The sequence below is a fragment of the Gambusia affinis genome, linkage group LG22, assembly GCF_019740435.1.
Source record: "Gambusia affinis linkage group LG22, SWU_Gaff_1.0, whole genome shotgun sequence".
NCBI classification, from domain to species: Eukaryota; Metazoa; Chordata; class Actinopteri; order Cyprinodontiformes; family Poeciliidae; genus Gambusia; species Gambusia affinis.
The window spans coordinates 9,782,230-9,805,224 of NC_057889.1; the positions used below are offsets into that span (position 1 = coordinate 9,782,230).

The 22,995-nt window shown below is 36.1% G+C and overlaps 3 protein-coding genes across 4 annotated transcripts in view; 2 read left to right on the forward strand and 1 right to left on the reverse strand.

The window, feature by feature from the left end:
- The window catches only part of mthfd1l (methylenetetrahydrofolate dehydrogenase (NADP+ dependent) 1 like), a 32,851-nt gene extending 21,100 nt beyond the window's left edge, over positions 1 to 11,751 (reverse strand). For both annotated transcript variants that reach the window (XM_044106941.1, XM_044106940.1), the window contains exons 1-18: positions 11,383 to 11,751; positions 10,362 to 10,446; positions 10,084 to 10,134; positions 9,942 to 9,995; positions 9,450 to 9,574; positions 8,716 to 8,816; positions 7,704 to 7,840; positions 7,375 to 7,486; positions 6,757 to 6,824; positions 6,550 to 6,647; positions 6,197 to 6,370; positions 5,912 to 6,048; positions 5,546 to 5,592; positions 5,038 to 5,145; positions 4,819 to 4,893; positions 4,341 to 4,443; positions 2,908 to 2,984; positions 910 to 1,050 (exon numbers count right to left, since the gene is read on the reverse strand). In XM_044106941.1, the coding sequence (XP_043962876.1) occupies positions 910 to 1,050; positions 2,908 to 2,984; positions 4,341 to 4,443; positions 4,819 to 4,893; positions 5,038 to 5,145; positions 5,546 to 5,592; positions 5,912 to 6,048; positions 6,197 to 6,370; positions 6,550 to 6,647; positions 6,757 to 6,824; positions 7,375 to 7,486; positions 7,704 to 7,840; positions 8,716 to 8,816; positions 9,450 to 9,574; positions 9,942 to 9,995; positions 10,084 to 10,134; positions 10,362 to 10,446; positions 11,383 to 11,618 (1,929 nt within the window). In that variant the 5' untranslated portion in view covers positions 11,619 to 11,751. The remainder of the gene's footprint in view (positions 1 to 909; positions 1,051 to 2,907; positions 2,985 to 4,340; positions 4,444 to 4,818; positions 4,894 to 5,037; positions 5,146 to 5,545; positions 5,593 to 5,911; positions 6,049 to 6,196; positions 6,371 to 6,549; positions 6,648 to 6,756; positions 6,825 to 7,374; positions 7,487 to 7,703; positions 7,841 to 8,715; positions 8,817 to 9,449; positions 9,575 to 9,941; positions 9,996 to 10,083; positions 10,135 to 10,361; positions 10,447 to 11,382) is intronic.
- A 2,618-nt stretch (positions 11,752 to 14,369) lies between these two features.
- On the forward strand, positions 14,370 to 17,098 carry LOC122824944 (syntaxin-11-like). The gene is made up of 2 exons (XM_044105890.1): positions 14,370 to 14,581; positions 15,554 to 17,098. The coding sequence occupies exon 2, from the start codon at positions 15,650 to 15,652 to the stop codon at positions 16,544 to 16,546; it is 897 nt and encodes a 298-aa protein (XP_043961825.1). The 5' UTR covers positions 14,370 to 14,581; positions 15,554 to 15,649; the 3' UTR covers positions 16,547 to 17,098.
- Positions 17,099 to 18,156: 1,058 nt separating this feature from the next.
- LOC122824946 (syntaxin-11-like) lies at positions 18,157 to 21,790 on the forward strand. The gene is made up of 2 exons (XM_044105891.1): positions 18,157 to 18,489; positions 20,112 to 21,790. Exon 2 carries the CDS (start codon positions 20,117 to 20,119, stop codon positions 21,002 to 21,004), a length of 888 nt encoding a protein of 295 aa, XP_043961826.1. The 5' UTR covers positions 18,157 to 18,489; positions 20,112 to 20,116; the 3' UTR covers positions 21,005 to 21,790.
- Positions 21,791 to 22,995: the final 1,205 nt, after the last annotated feature.

The following is a 22,995-nucleotide window of genomic DNA, read 5'->3' on the forward strand; positions in this document are numbered from 1 at the left end:
TTATGAACAACAGACCAAAAATTAAAAAGCATCCAAAATAAACCAAGGAATTGTAATGATTAACTGTACTAAATAAATTTCATACTTCCATTTCTATACTATAGTTTACAGTTGCTAAATCTTCAAATACGAGTAAAAAAAATAAAATAAAAACTGTACCCTTGTTACCTATGGTCAATTTGTTTGTCTATTGCTCTCAAACATTGCAGTCACGTGTGAGAAACTGAAGGTCGACAATGCAAGAAGCAGGAAGACTCTGCTTAACATCCTATTCATGACATATAAGCAAACTGCACGTTGCTTTGAATTAACATGGGTGGAGAGAGTTAAGCATTAGCGCATCTGACCCAGAAAGCATACTTTTTTTTTTTAACTGGTAGAAAATTGCAGGGAGGAAGAATTATGGTACACAATCAAATTACAGACATTGTGTAAAACGTTAAGAATTATACACTCAAATTAACAGTTATTAGTTTTAAACAGAAAACAGGCCGATGGAAAAAGATAAAGGTACAATTAACAAACAGTCTTATTACAAGCAGTAAGGAGGACAGCAAGATCCAACATGATGTTAAACAATAATATTTATCTCAGCCCATCTTTTAATTCACTGACTTTTTCCATTGACCATAAATTATGCAAATTGGAATTAAGAATCCATATTCATGGAAAGACTATCTGATTTTTTTTATCTTCAGTACATTTAAGTATATCTGTACTGCACCTGGTTTTGCCAGACACTTTCAGTTTTATATTTTTGTTCAAACAAGAACCAAATATAGATTTTCCATTAAGTCCAAACATTTTTTAAGCAATCTTTCAATCAAAGTGCTTACAGATATGAAGCAAACACTGGGAGGTTGGGTTAGAACAGTGTTTGGGATGAAATAATTTCTGCCTAAAACCCACCAAGTCCTCCGCTGTGACAGGTTCTCCAGAGCGACTTGATCCCACCACCATGCGGGCCAATCTGTTCCTCATGTCCTTTAGGCTATCTGCGAGGGCCAGAATAGCCATGATCTCACTGGCTACTGCAATGTCAAAACCAGTCTAAAAGTCAAGGGAAAATATAAGTTACATTTTTGCAAGGATGGCACATTCAAAACAACTATGCACAATAATTCCCATTCTTACCTTTTTAAAACTGTGCTCTAAAAAGTACCTTGTTACATAAAGACAGATTTGAGAGTCTAAATTCTAATGAGTTTATATCAATAGAGTATCTCTCAAGACAACATAAATAACACTGTGGCACCAAGGTACATGTAAAAAGATAAAAATAAATTAATTTTTTTTTTTAATCCCTTTAGTCACCTGGTTTGTTTTTTTTAATGGGCACCAAAATATGGCTTATGAATGCAGCCCAGTTTGGAGTGATGATTTAATGGAGAGAATGTAACCAGAAACACGTTTAACCCATTTCAATAAGATTCTTCTGTAATTTATGGGAAATTAAAAAGACTTGGAGAAGAACATGAGTGAATAAGTGGTCATCTAAAAAGGGAAGCAGATAACAGTGGATGTCTTCATTCCATGACTCTCATACACACACACACACACACACACACACACACACATTAACAGAGAGAGAAACATGTCTTGAACCACATTAATCCAACAAGGACCTCAGGATCTCCCCTCCTACTCCCACTCATAATACCCTGAGGGGCTATAGGGTATCCACTAGTGGAGGAAGGTGGAGGCCAAAGGAATGAAACAGAATGGATGGCAGTAAATATAAGCATATGCTAAGACAGCTTAGGGGGTTATTTCAGGTGGGTGTGGAAGAGTGTAGCTGTGTGTATATGGGTAGGTCATTTTCCTTCTTGTGTAAACATTTGCTTTCACTTAAGGCTGCTTGCTTCCCATGAACCTGAACTGTTTATTCACTGAATTTCATTTAGCTGTCATTACTGCTGATATGTGGCTTAAGTACAGCTGGGCAGCATCAAAGAAAATGCGGTGGAGTGTAGGTGTGGGCCTGTAAACGTCATCGAGGCACAATAAAGATTTAAAGTTAACTTAAAAAAATAATAATAATTTATTAAATTGTAAATATGCTTTAATGCCATTTCAATGCCAGATGCAAGAGAATATCATTGCATAACCAAAGTTTTCTACAGATAAATGCAGCGCTGCTCTTCCTCCACCTGTTGCTGTGCACTTCCAGTGAGCTGGCTGAAAGAAGACTCCCAAGCACTTCTCTAACTTATATTTGAGAATTTAGAATTATGTCAAACAGTTATTGCACAGAAACTAAAGGAGCACCACCATTTACTCATACTAGTCTTATTTATGCGGGTTTACAACACAGCTGAGACCTAAGGCTAACAAAATAAATCACCTGACTAATAAGCCATAGAAAGTCAGTCTGTTACACTTGTGTTACTCTACAGAGAAGAGAACAGCAAAAATGTAAACAACAAGCACTTGAAAATCATCACTAAATTTAATGGGGGTTAGCTAGATCTTGGTTCTAGCTTCAAAATCAATAACAATTAAAATAAAAATGTTACATTAACAAGTAGTTTCATAGCCAATAATTTATGTGATATTAATTTAGCATTAGCACAAATAAAGAAGTTTCTCTTGTAAATAAATCATACATTTTTGAAAATACTTTAATACCACAATAAGATGAAAATGTCACTATGCAATTTTTTTCTTCACACATTGTTTTGGCGCGTTAAATGGTAGGCAAGTAAGTAAAAGGCATTTTAAATCAACAAGGAGTTTGCATATTATGATTAAAGAACAGAAGACCATGAGGTCAGATTAACGCATTAAGCTAAAAACTATTAGTTCTTCACTTTTAAACAAATTCTCATGTTTAAAATTTTCTTTGGATTTCTAACAATTAGAAAACAACAACAGTGTCAGACGGTTCATGACATTAAACCACCATACCTCTCTGATCTGTCCTTTTTCAGTGCTTGCCTGTCCCACTGTGATTTTCCTCAAGAAACGATCATTTGTATCAACAACTGAAAAAGCAAAATTACATATTAGCTCACAATAATGAAAGTGACAAGTCCTATAAATTATAAATACACATTTGCAGATTTGGATTGGAAATTAACCCACTGATTGCCCAGAGATCGTACTTGGTCATTTAATCTTTTGGTGATCAAAATCATAAAGACAAAAAGAAACAATATTTGGACTTATTCAATAAATGCATCAAACCAACAGCATTTCTTTTTAAGTACTTTGGGGTTTTCCAGACATGTCAGATGCAAACATTTGCATAATCTTTTAGTTCCGCCATCTATTTAAAACTGATACCTCCAGGAATCCCAGGAACTGATATCTACAGGAAATTTATTTTCTATTTTAGCTGTTAAAGTCCTTCATAAGATAAGCAATGTAATCAGTCAAAGTTTCCTACTTCAGCACATAAAACAAGTCTTCAAATCTGTGGATAAGAAAGTTTTCTTTGTGGCTTCTTCGTGGTTCCCAGCAGCTGGGATCCCTGTTAGCTAAACAGTATTCACTGGGTCATTTAGTGCAATAGAAAATAGAGGGGGGGAAAAAAGACACATTCCTCTGTCACCCTTAAACTTAACTGTTTTTTTTAATCTCAAGGACTTTTTCTTAAAAATGGCCTCTGCAGCCACTGGGATAAATACCACATCAGTCATAGCAGCGCCCAGCTGCTTTGTGTCATTGACAAATTTAAACCAACATTGCTGTAGGTAACGTAGCGCCCCGACAGCAATCCTTACCTCACTCTGGTATAGAAATATGATTGTTTACACATGTAGCAGTCATTTAACACGAAATAACTTCAGGATGCAACACAACGAGAACCATTTAGGATTTTAAGGTGCGTTAACCAGGGATGGATCAATGCTCGGGCGTTCTCCCTAATGGTAATGTATTTGTACGGACTTTATAATGTTTCAGAATAAGTCTGGGATCAGCCAGTACCATTTTGAGTTTAGTCTGGCAAGTTTGTTTTTTAATGCAGCCCATGTCTCTTTATCCAAATAAATGCATTACTGGAGAACATTTACAAATCATTTAGATTTGCCCATGTATGTTTTTTCTAGTTACTACTGAGTGAGCAGAGTTTTCTGCAGCTAGCATGAACACAGTGTGGTAAACAATAATAAATGTTGGTTCATAAATGATCAAATCTGATGAATGAATGGATAATTTAAACATGCTGATGCAGAATGTTGTACATAAAATTTCAAATGTTTGACATAATAGCTAGAAGCAAGCAAAAGGTTAAGCTCAAGTATTATTCTGATTTAAGAAACACAACTCTACAGTATGTCTTAGAGTTTGCTACAACCAACTACGGTGAGCAAAGAAACTTGTAGTTGTAGAAATACCTCTTTGCCAGGTAATTTGTGAAGGATCAAGATCAAGCCGCACAAAGCTGCTGATTTCTTCTGGTGTAAGAGAGGCGGGATCAGTTTTATTGATACCAAGACGCTGAAATGGAGAGGAGAGCAAAAAATAAATAAATACAGATTTTGGATTCTTCTCTATGCATTTTGAAGAAAAAAAAGTATTAGGTAAATGCAACATTTAGGTTTGTCACTGGATTCATGCAAATACAGCTGTCCGATTTTCTCTGATGTTTTGGAAATATAAAAAATGCCAACAGGATTAGAAAAATCTGAGGATTTTACTGCCAGATTACAAAATGTGCAATAGGAATGATTATTCTAAAATATATATATATAAAACAGAAATAACTTAAATATATGAATAGAGGTAAACTGAGCACCCCTAGTGGAGAAAGCAATCATCCATCAATTGTAGTATGCTCTCAAGAACTTTGCATATTGCAGTATTTAGACTTACCCGAAGCCTGGAGATCTGGATGGGAGAGAATTTTCTAACTCCATATACAGAAGGAACCAACCTATTGTACAGGGACTACATGAGAAAAAAAATAGTTTGTTTTTTTTAAATACACATACATTTTGAACCAATTTTAAACTGAAAATGTTACGATTTACTTATTTTCTTAATAAACCGAATACCAAGAAAATTAAGCATTTGTCCTTAATTTACAGTCACCTTGTCAGACTGCGTTGCCTCATGGAGCATCCTGGCATCGATGGCTGCCGCTAGCAGGTTGTTAGCTGCTGTGATGGCATGGATGTCACCAGTCAAATGGAGGTTGAACTGATGGGGGAGTTCAAGGTGTTTTATGGGTGGGGAAAAAAAGACAATTTGTGAAGGAGTGAATTGCAAAATTTGTTAGTAATAATAAAAATGGTAATGTTAGAAAAAGTACAGAATTTTAAGTTTCTGATAAGCTGATCTCCAGTCATTCCAAGTAAATATTAAAATTGATTCTTCAGGTCTAATAATAAGTTATTTCTTATGGAAGTGAAATTAGAGAGCTTTTCAACTCTACTCCTCATTACCCCTCCTATCCCCCTCTTCCACTCTTATCCCTCTTTGAGTAAAGCATATAGTCACAGCTTTACAGAACTGTGTGGGTGACTTTTTTTAATGCCTTGTCTCTTCATCTCTCAGCTCTATAAAGCCTTCTCTAGTTCTGCCCATCAATACGTCTTACCTCCTCCATAGGGATGACCTGGGCATAACCTCCTCCTGCAGCTCCCCCTAGGCATAAAGCAGAGGTAGAACAGTTAAAGAAAGACAACAGGACAACTGGTGAGTGTTAGACTCTAAATGAACTACTCCACCCAAAAATGCATAATCCAAAGTTTCATTAATCCCGATCACCTCCAGCTCTCTGGCTTTCCATGCTTTAATACATTTAGTAAAAACAACCACAACCCTTATCACAAGGATTATCATTTCTAATACAACATTTGTTTTTGGAATGGCTATTTCAATAAACAACCAATGTTTACCTTCTTAATATAGTAAAAAAAAAAAAAATCCAGTGAGGATGCATCCAACACCCACTAATCCTAACCTTTAACTCCAAAGGTCGGTCCTTGAGAAGGTTGTCGAAGGCAGGCAAAGGAGTTGAGCTTGAGGTGGGCAGACAAAGCCTGAACCAGACCTACAGTCACTGTGGTTTTACCTTCACCAAATGGAGTTGGTGTTATGCTAAATATACAAACAAAAGGAGATTTTATAATGTTTTTGTTTTTTTTATCTTTGTCTTCAGACTGTGGTTTATGCTTCTCAAGCTGTGTCTAAACTCCAAAATACTCTTCATAGGAAATTCAATATTCATTTATGTGATGACACTCACCCAGCAACCAGAATATATTTGCCATCAGGCTGTGAGTGGAGGCGGTCCAAGAGGGAGAGTTGGACCTTAGCTTTGTTCCTCCCATAAGCTTCAAGCTCCTCTGGCAGCAAACCAATTTCCTCAGCCAGCTGAGCTACAGGTTTTGGTGTCTGAGCCCTTGAGATCTCAATGTCACTAAAACAGCAGATGTGGAATTTTTTGTTATGCTTGAATACCATGACAACATGACAGATTCATTTTAAAATCACAGTCTAACAATGTCTGTTGTGCACATGTACGATAAAAAAAGGTTACAGAAAACAGTTATGTATAGGAAGTCCTAATTTTATGTGTTAATATTTGGAACTCCATACGTTGGAACAGGGTTTAATGGTTGAAGTTTATGGCTGTACAGATCCCAGGGTCTGTACTGCTGCTCCTGGAGCCACCGACAGCAGCCATGTGTCACGTTCTAATAGGGAAAAAGAAATAAATGGAAATTAAGGTTTTTAAAAGTATTAAGATTGTTGTCTGAGGCACATAATGGTAAAAGAGCGGTAAAAAGAAATAACAGAACAGACCTGTGCTCTGTAGGCAGCTGTGAGGTATGCTAATCCAGATGTTGAGGGCAAGTCAATGAGGTCATCATCTGGATTTTATATTATGCAAAACAAACAGAAATTTACTTGTACTAATATACATACAAAAAAGAAAAAGAAGCATTGAAATGATTAAATCTATGAACGTCCATGTGCTCCAGAAGGATCTCTGACGCATCTACGATGAAACGGTTTCCACAAAAAATATGTTCAGAAAAAGGTTTTCCCAGTTAAAGTAGACTGCTCAGTTAACACAAGCGTTGTCAGAGTGAGTTTTTAAGTAAATTATTCATGCATTTATCTCTATTCACTTTGATTACTGCAATGCACTTACTATCACACCTAACAAGCAGCCATTTGTCACACATGCAAATTAGAGCAAATAACAGACTTCGTTTCTCTTTGCTGGCTCCCAGTTTGCCAGAGGATAGATTAGGTCTTTCTGATTTTTTTCCATCCTGTATTTTAAATATTATTTTGTACATCATATATCTTGATTGTGCTTTATAAGTAAACTAATTTGTTTTAAAGTGGAAAGAAATGCATCATCTAGTTAACTTACTGCGCAGATGGAGGCATATAGAACGTAATCAGTCATACCTGGCTCCAAGGCCGACTCACAGTGAATGATGACAGTCTCTGGTCGAGCCCAGGATGGCGGAATGTCCATGTTTCCGACACTTAAAAGAAACACAGCATCAGCCTGCATTACCTAATGAAGAAAGAAGGGAAAGCACATAACTAAGAACTTTGTTTGCAACTCAGACATAAATTACAGGTGAACAAAAACACACATCAATATAAGTTGGAAAAAAAATTATCAGTTAGTTTAGTTAGGATCACACTTTATGAAGCCAATAGTGCCCCCTTGTGGTCACTTGCTAGAATAGCAGAATGGTATCAAAAAAAAGGTAAAATGCGACTCAAACCTGTGTCTTCAAGGTCTTTGAGTTCCAATGATTTGTTTGAACCGTCATCCCACTTCTTTCAATCAGGCACTGTAGGGCCAACCTGAGTGGTCCTTGTCCTCCTACCAGCAACACTGATTTTCCTTTCAAAGAAGCCTCTGTAAAAACATTTACAACATGTTGGAATGTGAATCCCCTGTTCAATAAACTAACTAGACTTCTTCACAATTCTCCTAAGATTTCAGAAAAATTATAAATTCATTCATTATAAAAAAATCTAACATTAAAAAGCATTCAATTAAATTAAAACATTGTGTAAAACAATAATAATGCATATTTTCTAATGCTTTTGCTTCTACACAATTCTAAATTAGTCAAAATGAGTAACAAAGTATTTACTCAGACATCATGTTTAAATAAGGAAAATGTTTGTTCTGGAATATTTTATTTCAAATACAGCAAAAAGTATAAACACACATGTACGCAATAACATCACAAACAAGCAAATTATTAACATGCAACACTGATGATCAGTCCATGTCAAACACAGAGGACTACATCCTGTTTCATCAGCAATAACTGTGTTGGTGCATGGGGACATCTTTGGTGTCTTTGGTGTTCTTTCACTTTTTTGTTGCATTCAAAAATTACTAATCAAGACAGTGTATAAGACATCATCATCCATTACTAATTGATCTGACTGTACAACTACTGTATTTGTGTATTTATCAAAATAATGTACAGTAGATCAAGCTTACCGTTTTTAAGCAACAGAACTTTGGTTAAAATTTCATAAGACATTTTTTTTTTGCCATAGAAACTATAAAAATGCTAAGTCCTGTTTGGGTGGAAATACAAAAGGTTATTTTTATGTCGCAGTGAGCTAACTTTTATCTGCCAAATAAAGAAAAGGCATATTAATACAAACATTGAGAGGAAAAATATATACATCATCACAGGCCTTTTGGGTTTACAGGAATCCTCAAGTGTTCTTGCAATAAACAACACAGAGCATGTCTTGGCAGAAACTCACCATGTTTTCCCAGCAGATCCAAAACAGCACTTGCTACCGGTGGTACAAAACCTTTGCTCACGTCTCCTCTCACCAGGCGGCCTATATTCAAATTGGAAATGCTATGTTGCAAGAAGAAAAAACAAAAAACAAAAAAAAAGTTTAGAAAAATTTATTGCTGTTTATTATGCAACTACTTCGAAGTTCATCACATTTCACTAAATAAAACTATGACAAAACTTTCTGTGGTTCAGCATTTGATAGACTAAAAACATAATTTTCATACATCTGAAGCTTTGGTAAAATATAAAATACAGGCTACTAAAAGTTTAAATACTCTGCTTTCAAAGAAAAGAGATTAACTTTGCTCATTATACCGATAGAATAAAAGTATTGAGTATAACTTAAGGCCTTTTAAGTAAAATGATCTAAACTTTCATAATTTTAAACCAGTCCCATTCAATTTGTGGTTATTATATAGCGTACCTTGCTAATGTTCCCATTCCCTTATTTTAGGAAGGCACATGCTGCACAATTTGTCTTAATTTTTTGCAGGCCTTCTTGATTTGGATCAAATGTGACACGCACAATATTTTAGACAGAACAAACCATGACCAGTGGCTTACTTTTGACTTGTGGGTACACATCACAGGCCCTTTTATGGCAATTCACTACATGTTGCTACAGCTCCACACCATTTACCACTTATGAAATAATATTCGTCCGTCAGACAAAATACTCTCACAAAATCTTACCAATCAACATCTTTCTCTGGCTTAAGTGTGTTGAGCACTCGACTTGTGAGGCAGGATGTGGGGAGGTGGAGAAAGACTCCATGCACCTTGGGGTCATCGTTAAGCTTCAGCAACTCTTCTATTATCTTCATGCAAGCAAAGAGAGACCAAAACAACAAAGATGTGTGAAAGTAGAGAAACGGAGCACCAGGAACTATAAATCACCTACTATTAAATAAATGACTGAGCAATTCCCAGAAATAACCATTGCTTCTGAATGTATAAGGAGGAAAGACCCAGCTGAGCCAAAGTAGCTGTTGAGCAGCTTCACCAACAATATATCAAGCAGATAGGCTAATAATTACATCATGAATGAATAAATAATTACATTAAAAGCATAAAATTAAAAATACTGACTAAATCACGGAAATGTAAGTAACCATCCAACAGAAGACTGCCAAATCATGTACAGACTTGCTTACAAAGAATCCAACCTGAGTCAGTTTTACTTACTTCATCTTCACTGCACTTCTTTGCCAAACAAATCTGAGTGACATTCAAGCCAATCTGAGAAAAGACAGACACGGATATTTCAGCCACTGAGTAAGCAAATATTCACACAATGGAGTTTAAAAAAAGAAAAAGGGAAGACCACCTTGCCAGCTACTTTTTTATTGATTTCCAACATGCTGCCATTTTCACCTGCCTTCAAGAGGAAAATAAAATCATAATTAAAACACAGAAACCAACCAGATTGTACAGCAATGTAACAGTGTCAATAAAAAAAATAAATACTCCTGAGGTCAAAGGCAGATTAAGAAAAATTAAGTCATGTCCACAAGGTTTGGTCAAGTAAAGTTAGAAGGCTTTCGCTGGAGTTTATATTTTGTCTATATGATCATCAGAAAGGAGAGACACATATCCTGCCATTACCTGTAAAATGACTAACAGGGGCTGGATGCCAGGATTTCTTCTTTGCAGTGTTGCAATTGCCTCCTTCGTATTCTGAACTACTTCCCTGTAAATGAGCATTAAGGCACACAGTTTTACAATGGTGAAAACCAAGCAGATTTCAAAAGCCCCAAAATATACTGTGAAGTGGGTAATGAAGTACTGTCCAAGAATGGTGATGAAGATTACGATTCAATTTATTGTACTGTTCCACCTTTGATATTTTATCATTGTTTGTTTTGTTTCTAAGCTAAATTTTGCTTGCATTGTTTCAGTGCCTTCTATTTTTCTCCTTTACATTTTCTAAATGCATATATATATATATATATATATATATATATATATATATATATATATATATATATATATATATATATATATACTGGATTATATATACTGGATTACCACAATCAATTTGAAATAGAACAGATTTTGTTAATTTGCGTGCCAAATTAAATGTCTGTATTGGAACTAAAAGATCGATTATCTCTGGTAACTGAGTGGGAGGAGTCTCTACAGTAACACTGACCTACATTTTGCGCAGAAATGTAAACATAAACTTGATCAACTATCTTAAACTATTGGTGCAATATTCTCTCTTTTAAAAACACGAAAAGTAAAACTCGAAACCAACATAACGTCAGATGAAATTCCATATTTAAAACAGAACTTTGTAAAACAAACTACCCTGAGTTTACAGCATATCATCTTAACTGGTAATAAATTAGCTTCCCTCAATCATACATCTATTCATTAATTTCTTCCATTAATTTTGACCGTGTTTGCTGTATAAATTGCATGTTTAGTAACAACAGAGTGAGATTGCGTCATCTGACCACAGCCTCTCTAATCATCTGGGTGCACGTGGGAAACTGGCTTAGCCAAACCAGAGCCGTTTTTCTCTCGAGAGAACTACAGCATAAAATAGTTACACTTTCTTAAAGAAATCAAGCCAAAATATACTGAATTGAAATATAAACGTTTATTACACAAAGTTTCTTACCCCACTGATCTGTTGCATTCAGACCAATCATCCTCTTTGAGTTGTTTCCCGAAGTTTGCAGTTAAAGTCGGGCTCGTCCCGCTGCTAGTAACGGTGCTAGCAGTCCGAAGGGTTAACCGGCTGTTTATCGTTCCAACCGGGAGACATCCACGCGACATGCCGCTGAATCTGCTTCCTGAACGGGAAGCACGCACGCGGACGCTACAGCAGACACTGCGAATTGTAGCCAGCTTCATGGTGACCGCTTACTTTGTTTCTGGGTCTCAGGACGGTCCTTCACTCTCCGTTAGAGTAACACACAAAGGAGTCTTTTCTAGAGGAAGAAAAAAAGTTGAGATAGTCTCCGGGTACTGATGGAGGTGTGGTAACTTCAGGGGCACTCGGAAATATAAATGTCCACAGCGTTGTGCGTTCTAAAAACTCCAAATATAACAAATCTCCAATAGACTAAATGATGGTTTATAACTATACAACACGTGCATAGTACGCCAAGTAATTAGCGTGCAGTCTCTCAACAGCAGCTCACTGAAAATGTGATAGTTTCTCTCCGAAATGCATACAAATGAATTTTTCTATTTTTAGGACTTCAAAGTCACTGCCTTCAGATGTTTGTTATGTTAAAACAAATTCGAATTTCCAGGTAAACTCGGAACAGTCGCTTTCTATATTAACATGGAATTTTACAGGCCATTTTCGGCCTGAAAATCCGAGGGTATAATGTACACATCACAAAATCAGCAAACACTTCAGTGCAGGTAAAGTTAAATCAGGGAGCTAGAAGCACATACACCGATGATTAAAATCTTAATATCTGGTAAGAAATTGCATGTATTTTATGCTGGTGAATCATAACCAGTCTCCAAGAAGAACTTCAAAATGTAAAATAAAGAAAGAGTAACATGAAACAAAATGTACATTAAATAAAATATAGAAGGCTAATGACTGAAAACTGCATATGAAATCAAACAAGGATTTCTCAGCTAATTAAAAGTTTACAATTTTATTTCATTTACATGTCACATTCCCTGAATGAAGGGGACGGGTAAGAGATATTTTCAACTTATTGGCAGTGAGGCTTGTGGAACAAACAAATCAAGTAGTGGACCATAAAAAATTACCTGTCCTGAGTAGAAGAAACTGACAACTTGTCAAAGTCTTTATCCCCCACTGTTGCAGGAGAACATCTAATACGATCATATGACTGAGTGGTGTGTATCTCAGACCTCAGTAAACTTTTGCACTGTTATTGATTTTTAAATGCTTCACATGGTATTGATTTCTTTCCAGTCTAAGTAAAATTATGATTAGGCGTGATTTTTCAAACATAATGCAATATTTGAAATATTTCAAAATAATCCTCTGGCCAACAAAGACTATAAATAAAAGTCCAACCAGTTTATAATTGGCAACATTTTGTATAAATTGTACTCATACTAAATTTGGAAACATAATGTATATCAATGTATATTAATATTAAGTTATTCTCCAGCATATAAAGCAATTTAATTTATTTTATCTTCAAACCTTTGTGTTTTTTTCATTCATTTTCTGCCTAGTTCCTAACCATTTTGGAAGGTACTGATTTTGTTTCTCATGTCACTTAAATCCAAACCATTATGCAGGTATGAAAAAGACAAATCTTTGCTTCTCAGAAAGTCATAAGAGAAGAAATCTATTGCTCATTTTTTATCTTATGTTCTGTTCTTTGGATTTTATTTGGATTTATTTTCTGTCAATATTAGTATTTTTTTCTTTGTTTGAAATTTCTTTTTGTGTAGTTCATCTTCCCTCAATCTCCCCGTTTATTCTCTCACCTGCATTCAGTGTCTCAATGGAAAACCAGGAGATAGAAAAAATGTTTTCTTGATGCCATACTGTGAAAAGTAGGCTTTCACCTTATAAAGTAACCTTAACAATAGAATTTGAGCATAACATTTGAAACTGATGCTTGAAATAAAATCAATGTTTCTGGCCGTTGGACACCAAAAATGACTTATGACCAGTGGTTCTGTCATGCTTGTCCAAGTGTGCTGGAACTCAAACACACAACAATTTATGCTTCATTTTTATTTATACAGAGAAACTACATAAATCTTCAACCAAAATAATACATCTCTGAGACAATCCTGTACGAATTTTATTAAAGTTTGCTTTTCAAATTTTTTATTGAAAAGGCAAATATATCTGCAAATCATAAGGAAAATTATTTTGATTCCAAAATACAATGAAAACAGGATGGAGACCAAAGAAAGCTGTGAGTCACACCATACTTAAGAGGCAGCATTCAATTAAATGATACAATGAATGATCAATAATACCAATATAGATTATTAAAGTTCCTATTTGACAGATAGAAATGAACCATTCCAGTACATGCCCTTGATCCCAACAAATAACTCAAGAAATACATAGTATTCACATGTTTTGTGTCTCCAATTAAAATGCAAAAAAAGTATGTAAACAGATTTATTTTTTGTTTCGAGACATTGTTTTTGCAACTGATTTAAATACACTGTAAAATGTTCATTTTTGATTTTAAAAGTCTACTTAATGTGTGAACAAGTCCACAGCTGAATTCTCATTTTTTTAGTCACTGTGTTTCTATTTGTTTTTTGAGCATGCGCGTAAAAGAAGCTGGTTCTACCTGTCTGTTGGTTTTAATCTGTCTCACTGTCAGACATAGGCCCACACACAAAGCACTTTTAAAAATAATTTGGGCGTGGCTGGAAAAATCTTTTTTGGACGCTTTCAGTCCAGGTTCTCATCTATTTCTATTCCTAGATGCCACAAATTAAAAGTAGCAAACTGCACATAAATCTGAAACGTTGAAGGAGCAAATTTTTAAAAGTTTCTTACAGTCTACTTACATTTATACATATGGCAGAGGTGCATACATATTAATGGCTCTCCCAGCTCAATCACACCTTGTGTGAACACAATGACTTCTGACTAAACCGACCGGACCTCATTCTTCAAGTCACATCTTTTCTGGTATGTGACGTGGCGCAATCCATCCAGAAACGACGGAACAATTCCAGCTTTAGGGCTCCGAAGAACTCCATTACGCATGTGGAGCGCTTTGTTTTTCCTGCTTTCTCTGAGCGCTCAACCCCAGATCTGGAGATGCTGCTGAGGCGCTCCACTCAGCCAACACCATAGGACAACATTTGATTTCTACGCACAACAGTTAAGACAACAGGTAAGGCTCTTGCTTTTAATCAAGTCGCCTCTGCACAAGATTAAGTGAGCCTTCTTTCACCTCCTTATTTAGGATATTGTGAATGGAGATGAAAAGACTATAAGTTGTAAATGTGTGTTGCTGTCCATTCTCAGTCTTAATCAATATAGCCATATTCATACAAATGTGTTTTGGGCATAAAACGTATCTAAGATAAATTTTTTGGACAAAATATTTAGAATGTCCAAATTATTTTAACAAAATAAGCAGATTTTGATTAATTCTGTACAATGGAGTTTCAGGAAATATATTGCCTGATAGTCTGCTAAAATTTATGTTAAGAATATTATCCTTCTTGAGAGAGAAAACATGATAATCTCCTAAACAAATTTTGTTAAAATATAATATTATTATTAATTATTTTGATATCTATTTTACACATAAATAAATTCAACATCTTCATTTGGCCAGATCTCACAAACTAAAATGTGGTATCCAGCTAGATTTTTTATTTTTTTTTGTTAGGATTGTTTTGAATGAAAAAATTGATTACTTCACAGTTATGTCTTCTCGGTTGTAAGCAGAGACAATACTAGATGTGATGTAGAAGAGTTGTATCTGATTTAAAAGATAATTTGATGCCCCACTTGTGTTCAAGATAAAAACTAATGCTTAGACAAAGACGTCATACGTCACAAGTTGTGAGAACTAGTTTGGTCACTAGTTACGCCTTTGCTTGTTCTTTGAAGAACCTGTTAAGCCAGTGGTAGGCGTTGGCTGGGTTAACTCTGAAGGATGAAGGAAGACAAAAAGGACTTTCAGACACCCGGTTAAAAAAAATCAACATTATTGTAAAATTACTGGATTTTCCAGTAATGTAAAAATTTGGATTTTACATTACTGTTAACCCTGGATCTTCCTTTACAGATTCTGAAATTACAGAAGGCTTTGCTAAATTGTAAATCTAAAGTTTGTGTTTCTGTCTTATGCCAGGTGAGTCATCTCTATTAATGTGCATAGGAGAGACAGCAATCAGAGAAGGATAGTCTTCCTGAAATATTAAGGCTTCCCCTGAAATCCAGTGCAAACATGAGGGACAGACTAAGCCAACTGCAGGAAATGCCCACCGGCAGTGATGAGTCCGTGGACTATGAAGAGTCCACCTTTTCTGACTCCTTCAGTAACGTCGACCTGGAAGACGAGCTGCCTCATCAGGCAGTTGTGTTTGACAACAGCCCTGCTCTCAATGATGTCTTTTCTCAATCCCAGGATATACATAGAGAGATACAGCTTATTCGACTTGAGGTTAAAAGGCTCCGTGAGCAGAACTCTCGCATGCTCCAGGGCAACACTACCATGAGCACAATTAAAAAAGACTCCAATGCTATAGGAGCAGACATAAAGAAGAGGGCTGAGGGTATTCTAAATTGCCTGCACAAAATGGATGGAACAGCTCATAAGTTAGAGGAAGAGCATGGTGAAAATTCTGCAATCACACGGATCGCCAGAACCCAGTATGCTTGCCTCAGCAATGGCTTTCGAGACGCAATGTTTGACTATAACGAGGCCGAGATGACCCATCGAGAGAACTGCAAAGCCCAGATCATGAGGCAGATGGAGATAGTGGGGCGTGATGTATCAGGCGAAGATGTGGAGGAAATGATTGAGAAGGGCCAGTGGAACATCTTTACTGACAATGTCGTGAGCGAAGGCAAAACGGCCCGATCAGCTCTCTTCCAAATTGAGAAGCGCCATCAAGAACTTGTAGATCTGGAGAACCGAATCAAGGGAATCCATGAGATATTCCTGGACATTGCCCTGCTGGTGGAGGAGCAGGGCCCAATGCTGGACTATGTCCAAACAAATGTTCAAAAAACCGATGCAGGCATACAAGACGCCATTGTCAAGCTTAAACTAGCTAAAAAGCATGACAAAAATAACCCGTTTAAGAAAATGTTTTGCAGTTGCTTCCCATGCTACAAGTAAGGACCAGAATCACATACAATGCAATGTCTTTGTTCAATACACTCCAATTATTATTGCAAAGCAATACATATCACTGTTGATGAAGGACAAGTACTTTAAGGAGTTAAATGTAGGTCTGAAAGTAGAGCAATTAGCAGATTAATTTAGACTGACATATAATATACATTCTCATGTAAAACATGTTTCTAAATTAAATTAACAAGTATCTCAATTCCTGAAATGGACTGGTGAATTGCTTAGGATGCCCAATTGCTGCCATGACCCTGAGAGTGATTTTTATATGGTCCCAAACATTACTGGGAAAACTTTGGTAGAATGAAGTACCTTTGTAAACCTATTTGTTTATATGTTTAAAAGATGTTGACACAAGTGTAAACAAGACTGCCTTTCACCTTTGTGCAATTAATCTGTCCTTGATTCATTTTAGATGTTTTATGCATTGTTAATTTTAAATCATTGTTCATTATAAACAACTAACAACTTTTAATGTATAATTGGTCAGATTTGACATTTTATGGCTGCAACAGAAAATAAATGTTTATGGTGCAATCACATTGTTTAACAAATTTTTTTATTACTTTTTTGTATCTTTCCTCCCGTTTTTCATAATGTGGCTTCTTGTATAGAATATTAATGTAGCAAAGCGACCTAACCAGTTCATGTGGCTTTAGAAATCCCTAGAAATCTGAATGTTATTTATGCATAACACTATCTAACAAAGACCTTGCAGAAGGATTTTATCATATTACTTTTAGCTAAAATAATTTTTTATCCCATCATGTCTGAGATTGGTATGATCCTGATGTTCTTTATAATGTGATAAATATTTAGGTGGATATCAAAATGAGCCAAATGATACCCCTTCCTGTACCTCAAGAAAACATCTTGTGTCTCCCTGAAGGGGCTTCTTTTGGGCTTGGTCAAGGAGATGTTAAGCCGAGAATCCCTGGGAAGTAACAGAAGGAACAAGCAAGGAGTGACTGAGAAAGAGGTGTAAATACTGGGAGGTTCAATGCTGAACAAAGACCTGGGCTGATGAGCTAACAGGTTGCAAGTGTGTGAGGAGAAAGCAGAAGGCAGCCTGAGGAGAAAAAGAGAAAGAGCAAGTGACACATTGGGGAGTAGGAAATAAATCTAACAAATAACTAGATTTACAAAACATAATAAAACCTAGAGCAACTAAGAAAAGGACTAGACACAAGAAATAATCTTATCTACAATTACCAAAAAGGAATTGATGAAAAAATAGAAACCAGGCAGAATTAATAGAAAATAGTAAGGAACACAAATAACGACAAAACCCAAAATAAACTCAAACAACTCAAGATCCCGACAAATTCAGCCATTTGATTTAGAGCTGTTATAGCAGGAAACATGCAGGTCACCGGCCATTGAGAAGTGACGGTTACACCCCAGACATGGCTTTTTTTCTCCTTTCTCTTTTCTTACAGAGTTCGTAATTCTTCCAGCTTTTTCACCACCTCAGTCATATACAGTAACACAACTCATTTCAGATTATTTACATAACAGCAGTTCACAAAAAATGTCGTCTCAAGGCACTTAAAAAAAAGGTCAATTTAGTTCAATCATACAGATGGACTCTAAACTCACCAAGTCTAAACTATGAAGGCTGTTTTTCCAGTTCAAGGGAAACTCACCCTTACCTGCAGGTGTTCCAAATGGATTTTTTGATAGGACTGTCACCTTAAGGAGTCACATAATCTCTATGCTAATAGCAGAAACTTTGTCATTGAGGAAGTTGTGTTTTGGTGGGAAGGTCTTGGTATGTCACCTGTGCAGGGGTAGGCGGCTGCACACTGAACAGACAGCTGACTTCCCTCTTGTCAGAGTGAAAAGATGCCACAAGCTCTTCGGATCAAACAAACAAGATAAGCTGAAAAGGGTTTTACTTAGTTTTTGGATATTGTGAGACTCCAAAAACGGTAAGTTGTTTTAATTTTTTTAGTTGAACAATTTCCGATTTTTTTTCTCAGTTAAATTGAAGCCACCTTTTGATATGAGGGTAGCTGTTTATGGCAACTTAATTAATGCTCAGCAGCTTGGTGCTAACACTGTTTTGGTGTCAATAATAAGAATGCGCTTGAGATTTTCAGTAAATGTGTCAAATTGTCCACATTTTAACCAAAGATGGTGAAAGTAATTTTCGTGAGCTCTTAATTTTGATACGGCATGCACCGAAACTCCAAGAACAAGAATATATTTTGCGCCAAATGAGACCACCAAAGTATTTTTAAATCAAGCTACACTTACATAAGATATTTGTAACACACCTTCATTTATTGTCATTACCTGTTTTCAGTAAATTGTCTTCCTTGTTCCTGGTTTAAAAAAAACATTCCATTGAGCCAGTTATCTGTGACTGCTTTCAGTTTAACAGATAAAATGTCACTGTAATGCAAAATATAAACTTGCTAAGACACAGTCATTTTTTGTGTGAATGTCTAAAAACATTTAGAAAGCTGCACAACAGGTTTTAGAGAGGGACAAAAGTATGCTGCGGTTAATTTCCAAACAATTTTAACTTTTAATATTTGATTTTCTATGATTCAACTGAAAATGAAGAAAATGTCCTCTTAAAAGGATCAAACAGCTGCAACAATTTGGTTACCCAACTGTGAACATCCATACTTCCAACTTATCCTACTATTTATCTCAGACAACAATAGGGTGAAAGACAGAATATATCAGAAATACCTATGGACATCCATTAACTTATTATCTGCTGACCTAGCTCCTTCTTCACTTTGAGCATTTAGGCTTCTTATTGGAGTCTTATCAGCCTGCTTGAAAATTTCAAAAGTTCTCCAAATCTGTAAGACTGAGATGATATCTCTTTCCCACCACCCACCTGCACAGATATCTGCAGGTGACTCTGCAGATTTCTGTGATTTAGTCTCTGATTAAGACATTTCAAAGGTTTAATAGTCTTTAAATCCCACTTCATCTTCAGCGTTCTTGTACAAAACTGAATGGTGTTGGTCAAAAACTATTTAGAACTATTTATCACTTCTTCCACCTTCACGAAAAAGAAACAAAATAAATCCAATTCATTTTGAAGAAAAGCAACTCCAGAGTATGATGTGCCACGGCCAATTTCTATGGTAGACATGCTGTTCAACCATTGACTTTTGGAAATGTGACCCACAAGGTTAATTTTTGGTTTCATCAGACCATAAGCTATTCTTGCATTAGGTTCATGAGAATACATACATCTTTTGTCACATGTAAGTCAAAATCTGTTCTTGGTAAACTTTCCTGCAGGTATAATAAAGTCTAATTTTGCCCCACCAGAAAGTGACATTTTAACATTAGTTTGTATACATTTTAAACCTAGTGGGCATCTTATTAGGAGTCTGGTTCTTAGCTATTAGTTCTTCTTTTTTGTAATTGCGAGATCTCAAATTAAAATGTTGAACTATGTTGAGGATGTCCAAAATTAATTTTACACAAGTCTCAGTTTACAATTGTTATCAGTCTGACAATATATTTTAGTCTCATCCACCATTTTAGATCCAGCCAACATTTTCTTTATGTGGGTTCTCAGGCAAAATGCGGGACATGCTGGTGAGACTCCAGACCATCAGCGAAGAGCAGGAGGGCTATGAGCCAGAGCTTACTGGACCTGAATACGACGTCGACAAGAAGACTCTGATTCAAGATGCTGTCGTTTTTGATTACTCTACAGAAATGGATGGTATCCTGGAGGAGTCGCATTCCATACGCAAAGATATGTCCTTGCTTAATTTGGAGATTCAGCGCCTGAGGATCCATAATGAGCGTTATGGCACAACCGTGAGACGTCTCACTTTTCTGAAAAGGGACTCTGACTCCATTGCAAGAGGAATTCATCATCAAGCAGAGTCTCTGCATAACCAAATACAGAACCTGGGTAAAGAGTGCAGCAGGCTGGAGGAGAAAAATGGTCCCAATGCTGCAGTTACTCGCGTTGCCCGTACCCAGTATGAAACTCTCATCTGTTCATTCCGTGAAGTCATGAGTGACTACCATAAGGTTGAGGAGAAACAGAGAGGCACATGCAGGACAAGGCTCCAGAGGCAAGCTTCCATAATGGGGGCAGAAATGAGCGAGGAAGACCTGAATAACTTGGTGGACAAAGGTGGTGAGGGCTGGACCGAGCTGTCCCAGAATCTTTGCCAGGATGGTAGCCGTTCATGCCGTTTAGCCCTGTCTAACATCAAAGACAGACATAAAGAGCTGATGGACCTGGAGGCCAGACTGAAGGAGGTCCATGAACTGTTCCTCGATATGGCCATACTCGTAGAAGAACAGGGTTTGCTTGTTAATAATATTCAACTTAATGTGTGCAAAACGGAAGAATATACTGAAGAGGTAAATTGTAAATTAGTCAGGGCCAAAGTTTACAAGAAGAAGAACCCTTGTTTGCAATGTTGTCCCTGGCTACCATGCTGGAAATAAAGAGGAGCATTCTAAGACTTCAGTCAATAATGTGCAGTTTATCAAACAATCAAGTTTATGAGACAAATGTTTTAACCACGTAAAAAGAGATGGCATCAGAATGAAGTATGGTTCGCAATCATTTTAATTTATGGGAACTGCAATCTTTACAGATTCTCAAATATGCAAATTGCTGGAATTACTCCAGTATGTGAAGCTTGATATTTAATGTTTATTGAAAACTTTCTTAGTACAGTAAAGTTTCTCTATGATTACATGACTAAATCAGTGGAGGTGTGTTTGTGACATCAGATGAGTCGATATTTTAAATAGAAAATGTTTCAGTTTGGAATGATTTTAAAATGTTTGGATTAAAATAAATACCTGCTACATTGAATTGTTTTTGAGTGACCCACATTTTGGCTACACCAACAGACTTGAATCACGTGGGGAAGCATTTCACATGTTCAGAAATGAGTAAGAATTGGATTCATGAGAAGAAGAATGTTCATAATTTACACAAGACAGTGAATTACAGACTTCCAGTGTCCATGTACAATTCTAAGATGGACATGGTTAGGGTTTTTATAATATGAGCTTAGGAGATGCTTTGTTTTTCAAGTTATATTTTATTTTTTTAAGTCTATTACATCCTATAATTTTGAATCTAAGCGAAAGAATATAGCTTAAAACATTTAATAAATTAACAAGTTGGCAAGAAATGTAACAGGATGAATAAACACAAGTTAATGATGTCTTTCTATATACTTTAAATCTAAACTAAAGTAAAGCATCTTCTTTCAAATTGAACCCTTTGATTTTCTTTTCTTTAAAGGAAACTTTCAATGTTTATGTTGGACCACAAAAATCATACATAAGAAGCCTGAAGCGATAGATACATGCTGTTATAACGGAAAAGAACTAAACTGGAGCAGTTAGGAACTTTAGATGATGGAGTAAAAGTAGTTTTCAGCAATGGAGTCTGCATTTGTCAATGAGATAATGCAGTTACATTTGTCTAATATCTTCACAATGTAGCAGTCAAAGACTCCATGAATAAAACAAGCACATTTTCACAATCACTAACAGCATGGAGCTGTATATCAGGTCACAGACCGGGGTAGAAATCACTCATTGCCTTGCAATAAGTGCACCAGCACTTTTAGGTGCTTCCACATTCTAGCAACCCAATCAGTTTTGATGATGAAGCATTTTTTGAGGATAATAATCAGTCTTGGTACTAAAGCAAAAAGCATTATATTGTTTCTTTGGGAAAGTAAGATTAACCCAATGACATTGTGAGGAAGTAGTCTGTATTTCAAACCAACGATACAGTTATAGCAGTAATTGAAAAAGAAATTATCTTCCCTGCAAAGCTGATCATCAGCCAGTGATAATGTTTTTCTTAATGAAATTGATGCCTCACAGAACTCAACCTGTCCTAAAAAAACAATAAAATATAAAAAGTAGAGGAACAAGAAAGTACTAATTCTGTTTTTCATTGATTGTCCTTAAACAGTCATGCTCCCTTGTGATTAATTACAAAAACCAAATTTAAATTTCTTGAAATTATATGAAGCAGTATTACAATGTTCAGCTGTAAACACGTTTTGTCAGCGGCTTATTTTGTTGGCTGAAGTAAAGCAACTAACATGACATTCTCCAAGAGTGATTCACTAACTACATTCGTCAGGACATTGATGTCACGACAGCAAGTGTGTCCCTCAGGTTTTCTGAGGCGTGTGTAATCCACGTGTCTGATGTCTTTTCTAGAAGCAGAGACCGGCTAAGCTTTTAAAGAATTGAAGGCTTGTATAACTCCTTGTGTGATGTCTTTTACAAAAGTAGTGGCTGATCTGAAAGTAGCGATGAAGACAATATAAAAGGTAGGTTTAGAATCGTCTTCTAGAAACTTTGCCTTGCAAATTATAGGCAGTAGCTTCTCATATACGAATTTTCTTTTGCTCAGGCTTTATTGAAGGAACTTCTATGCCTCCCAGTTGACTCTTCAT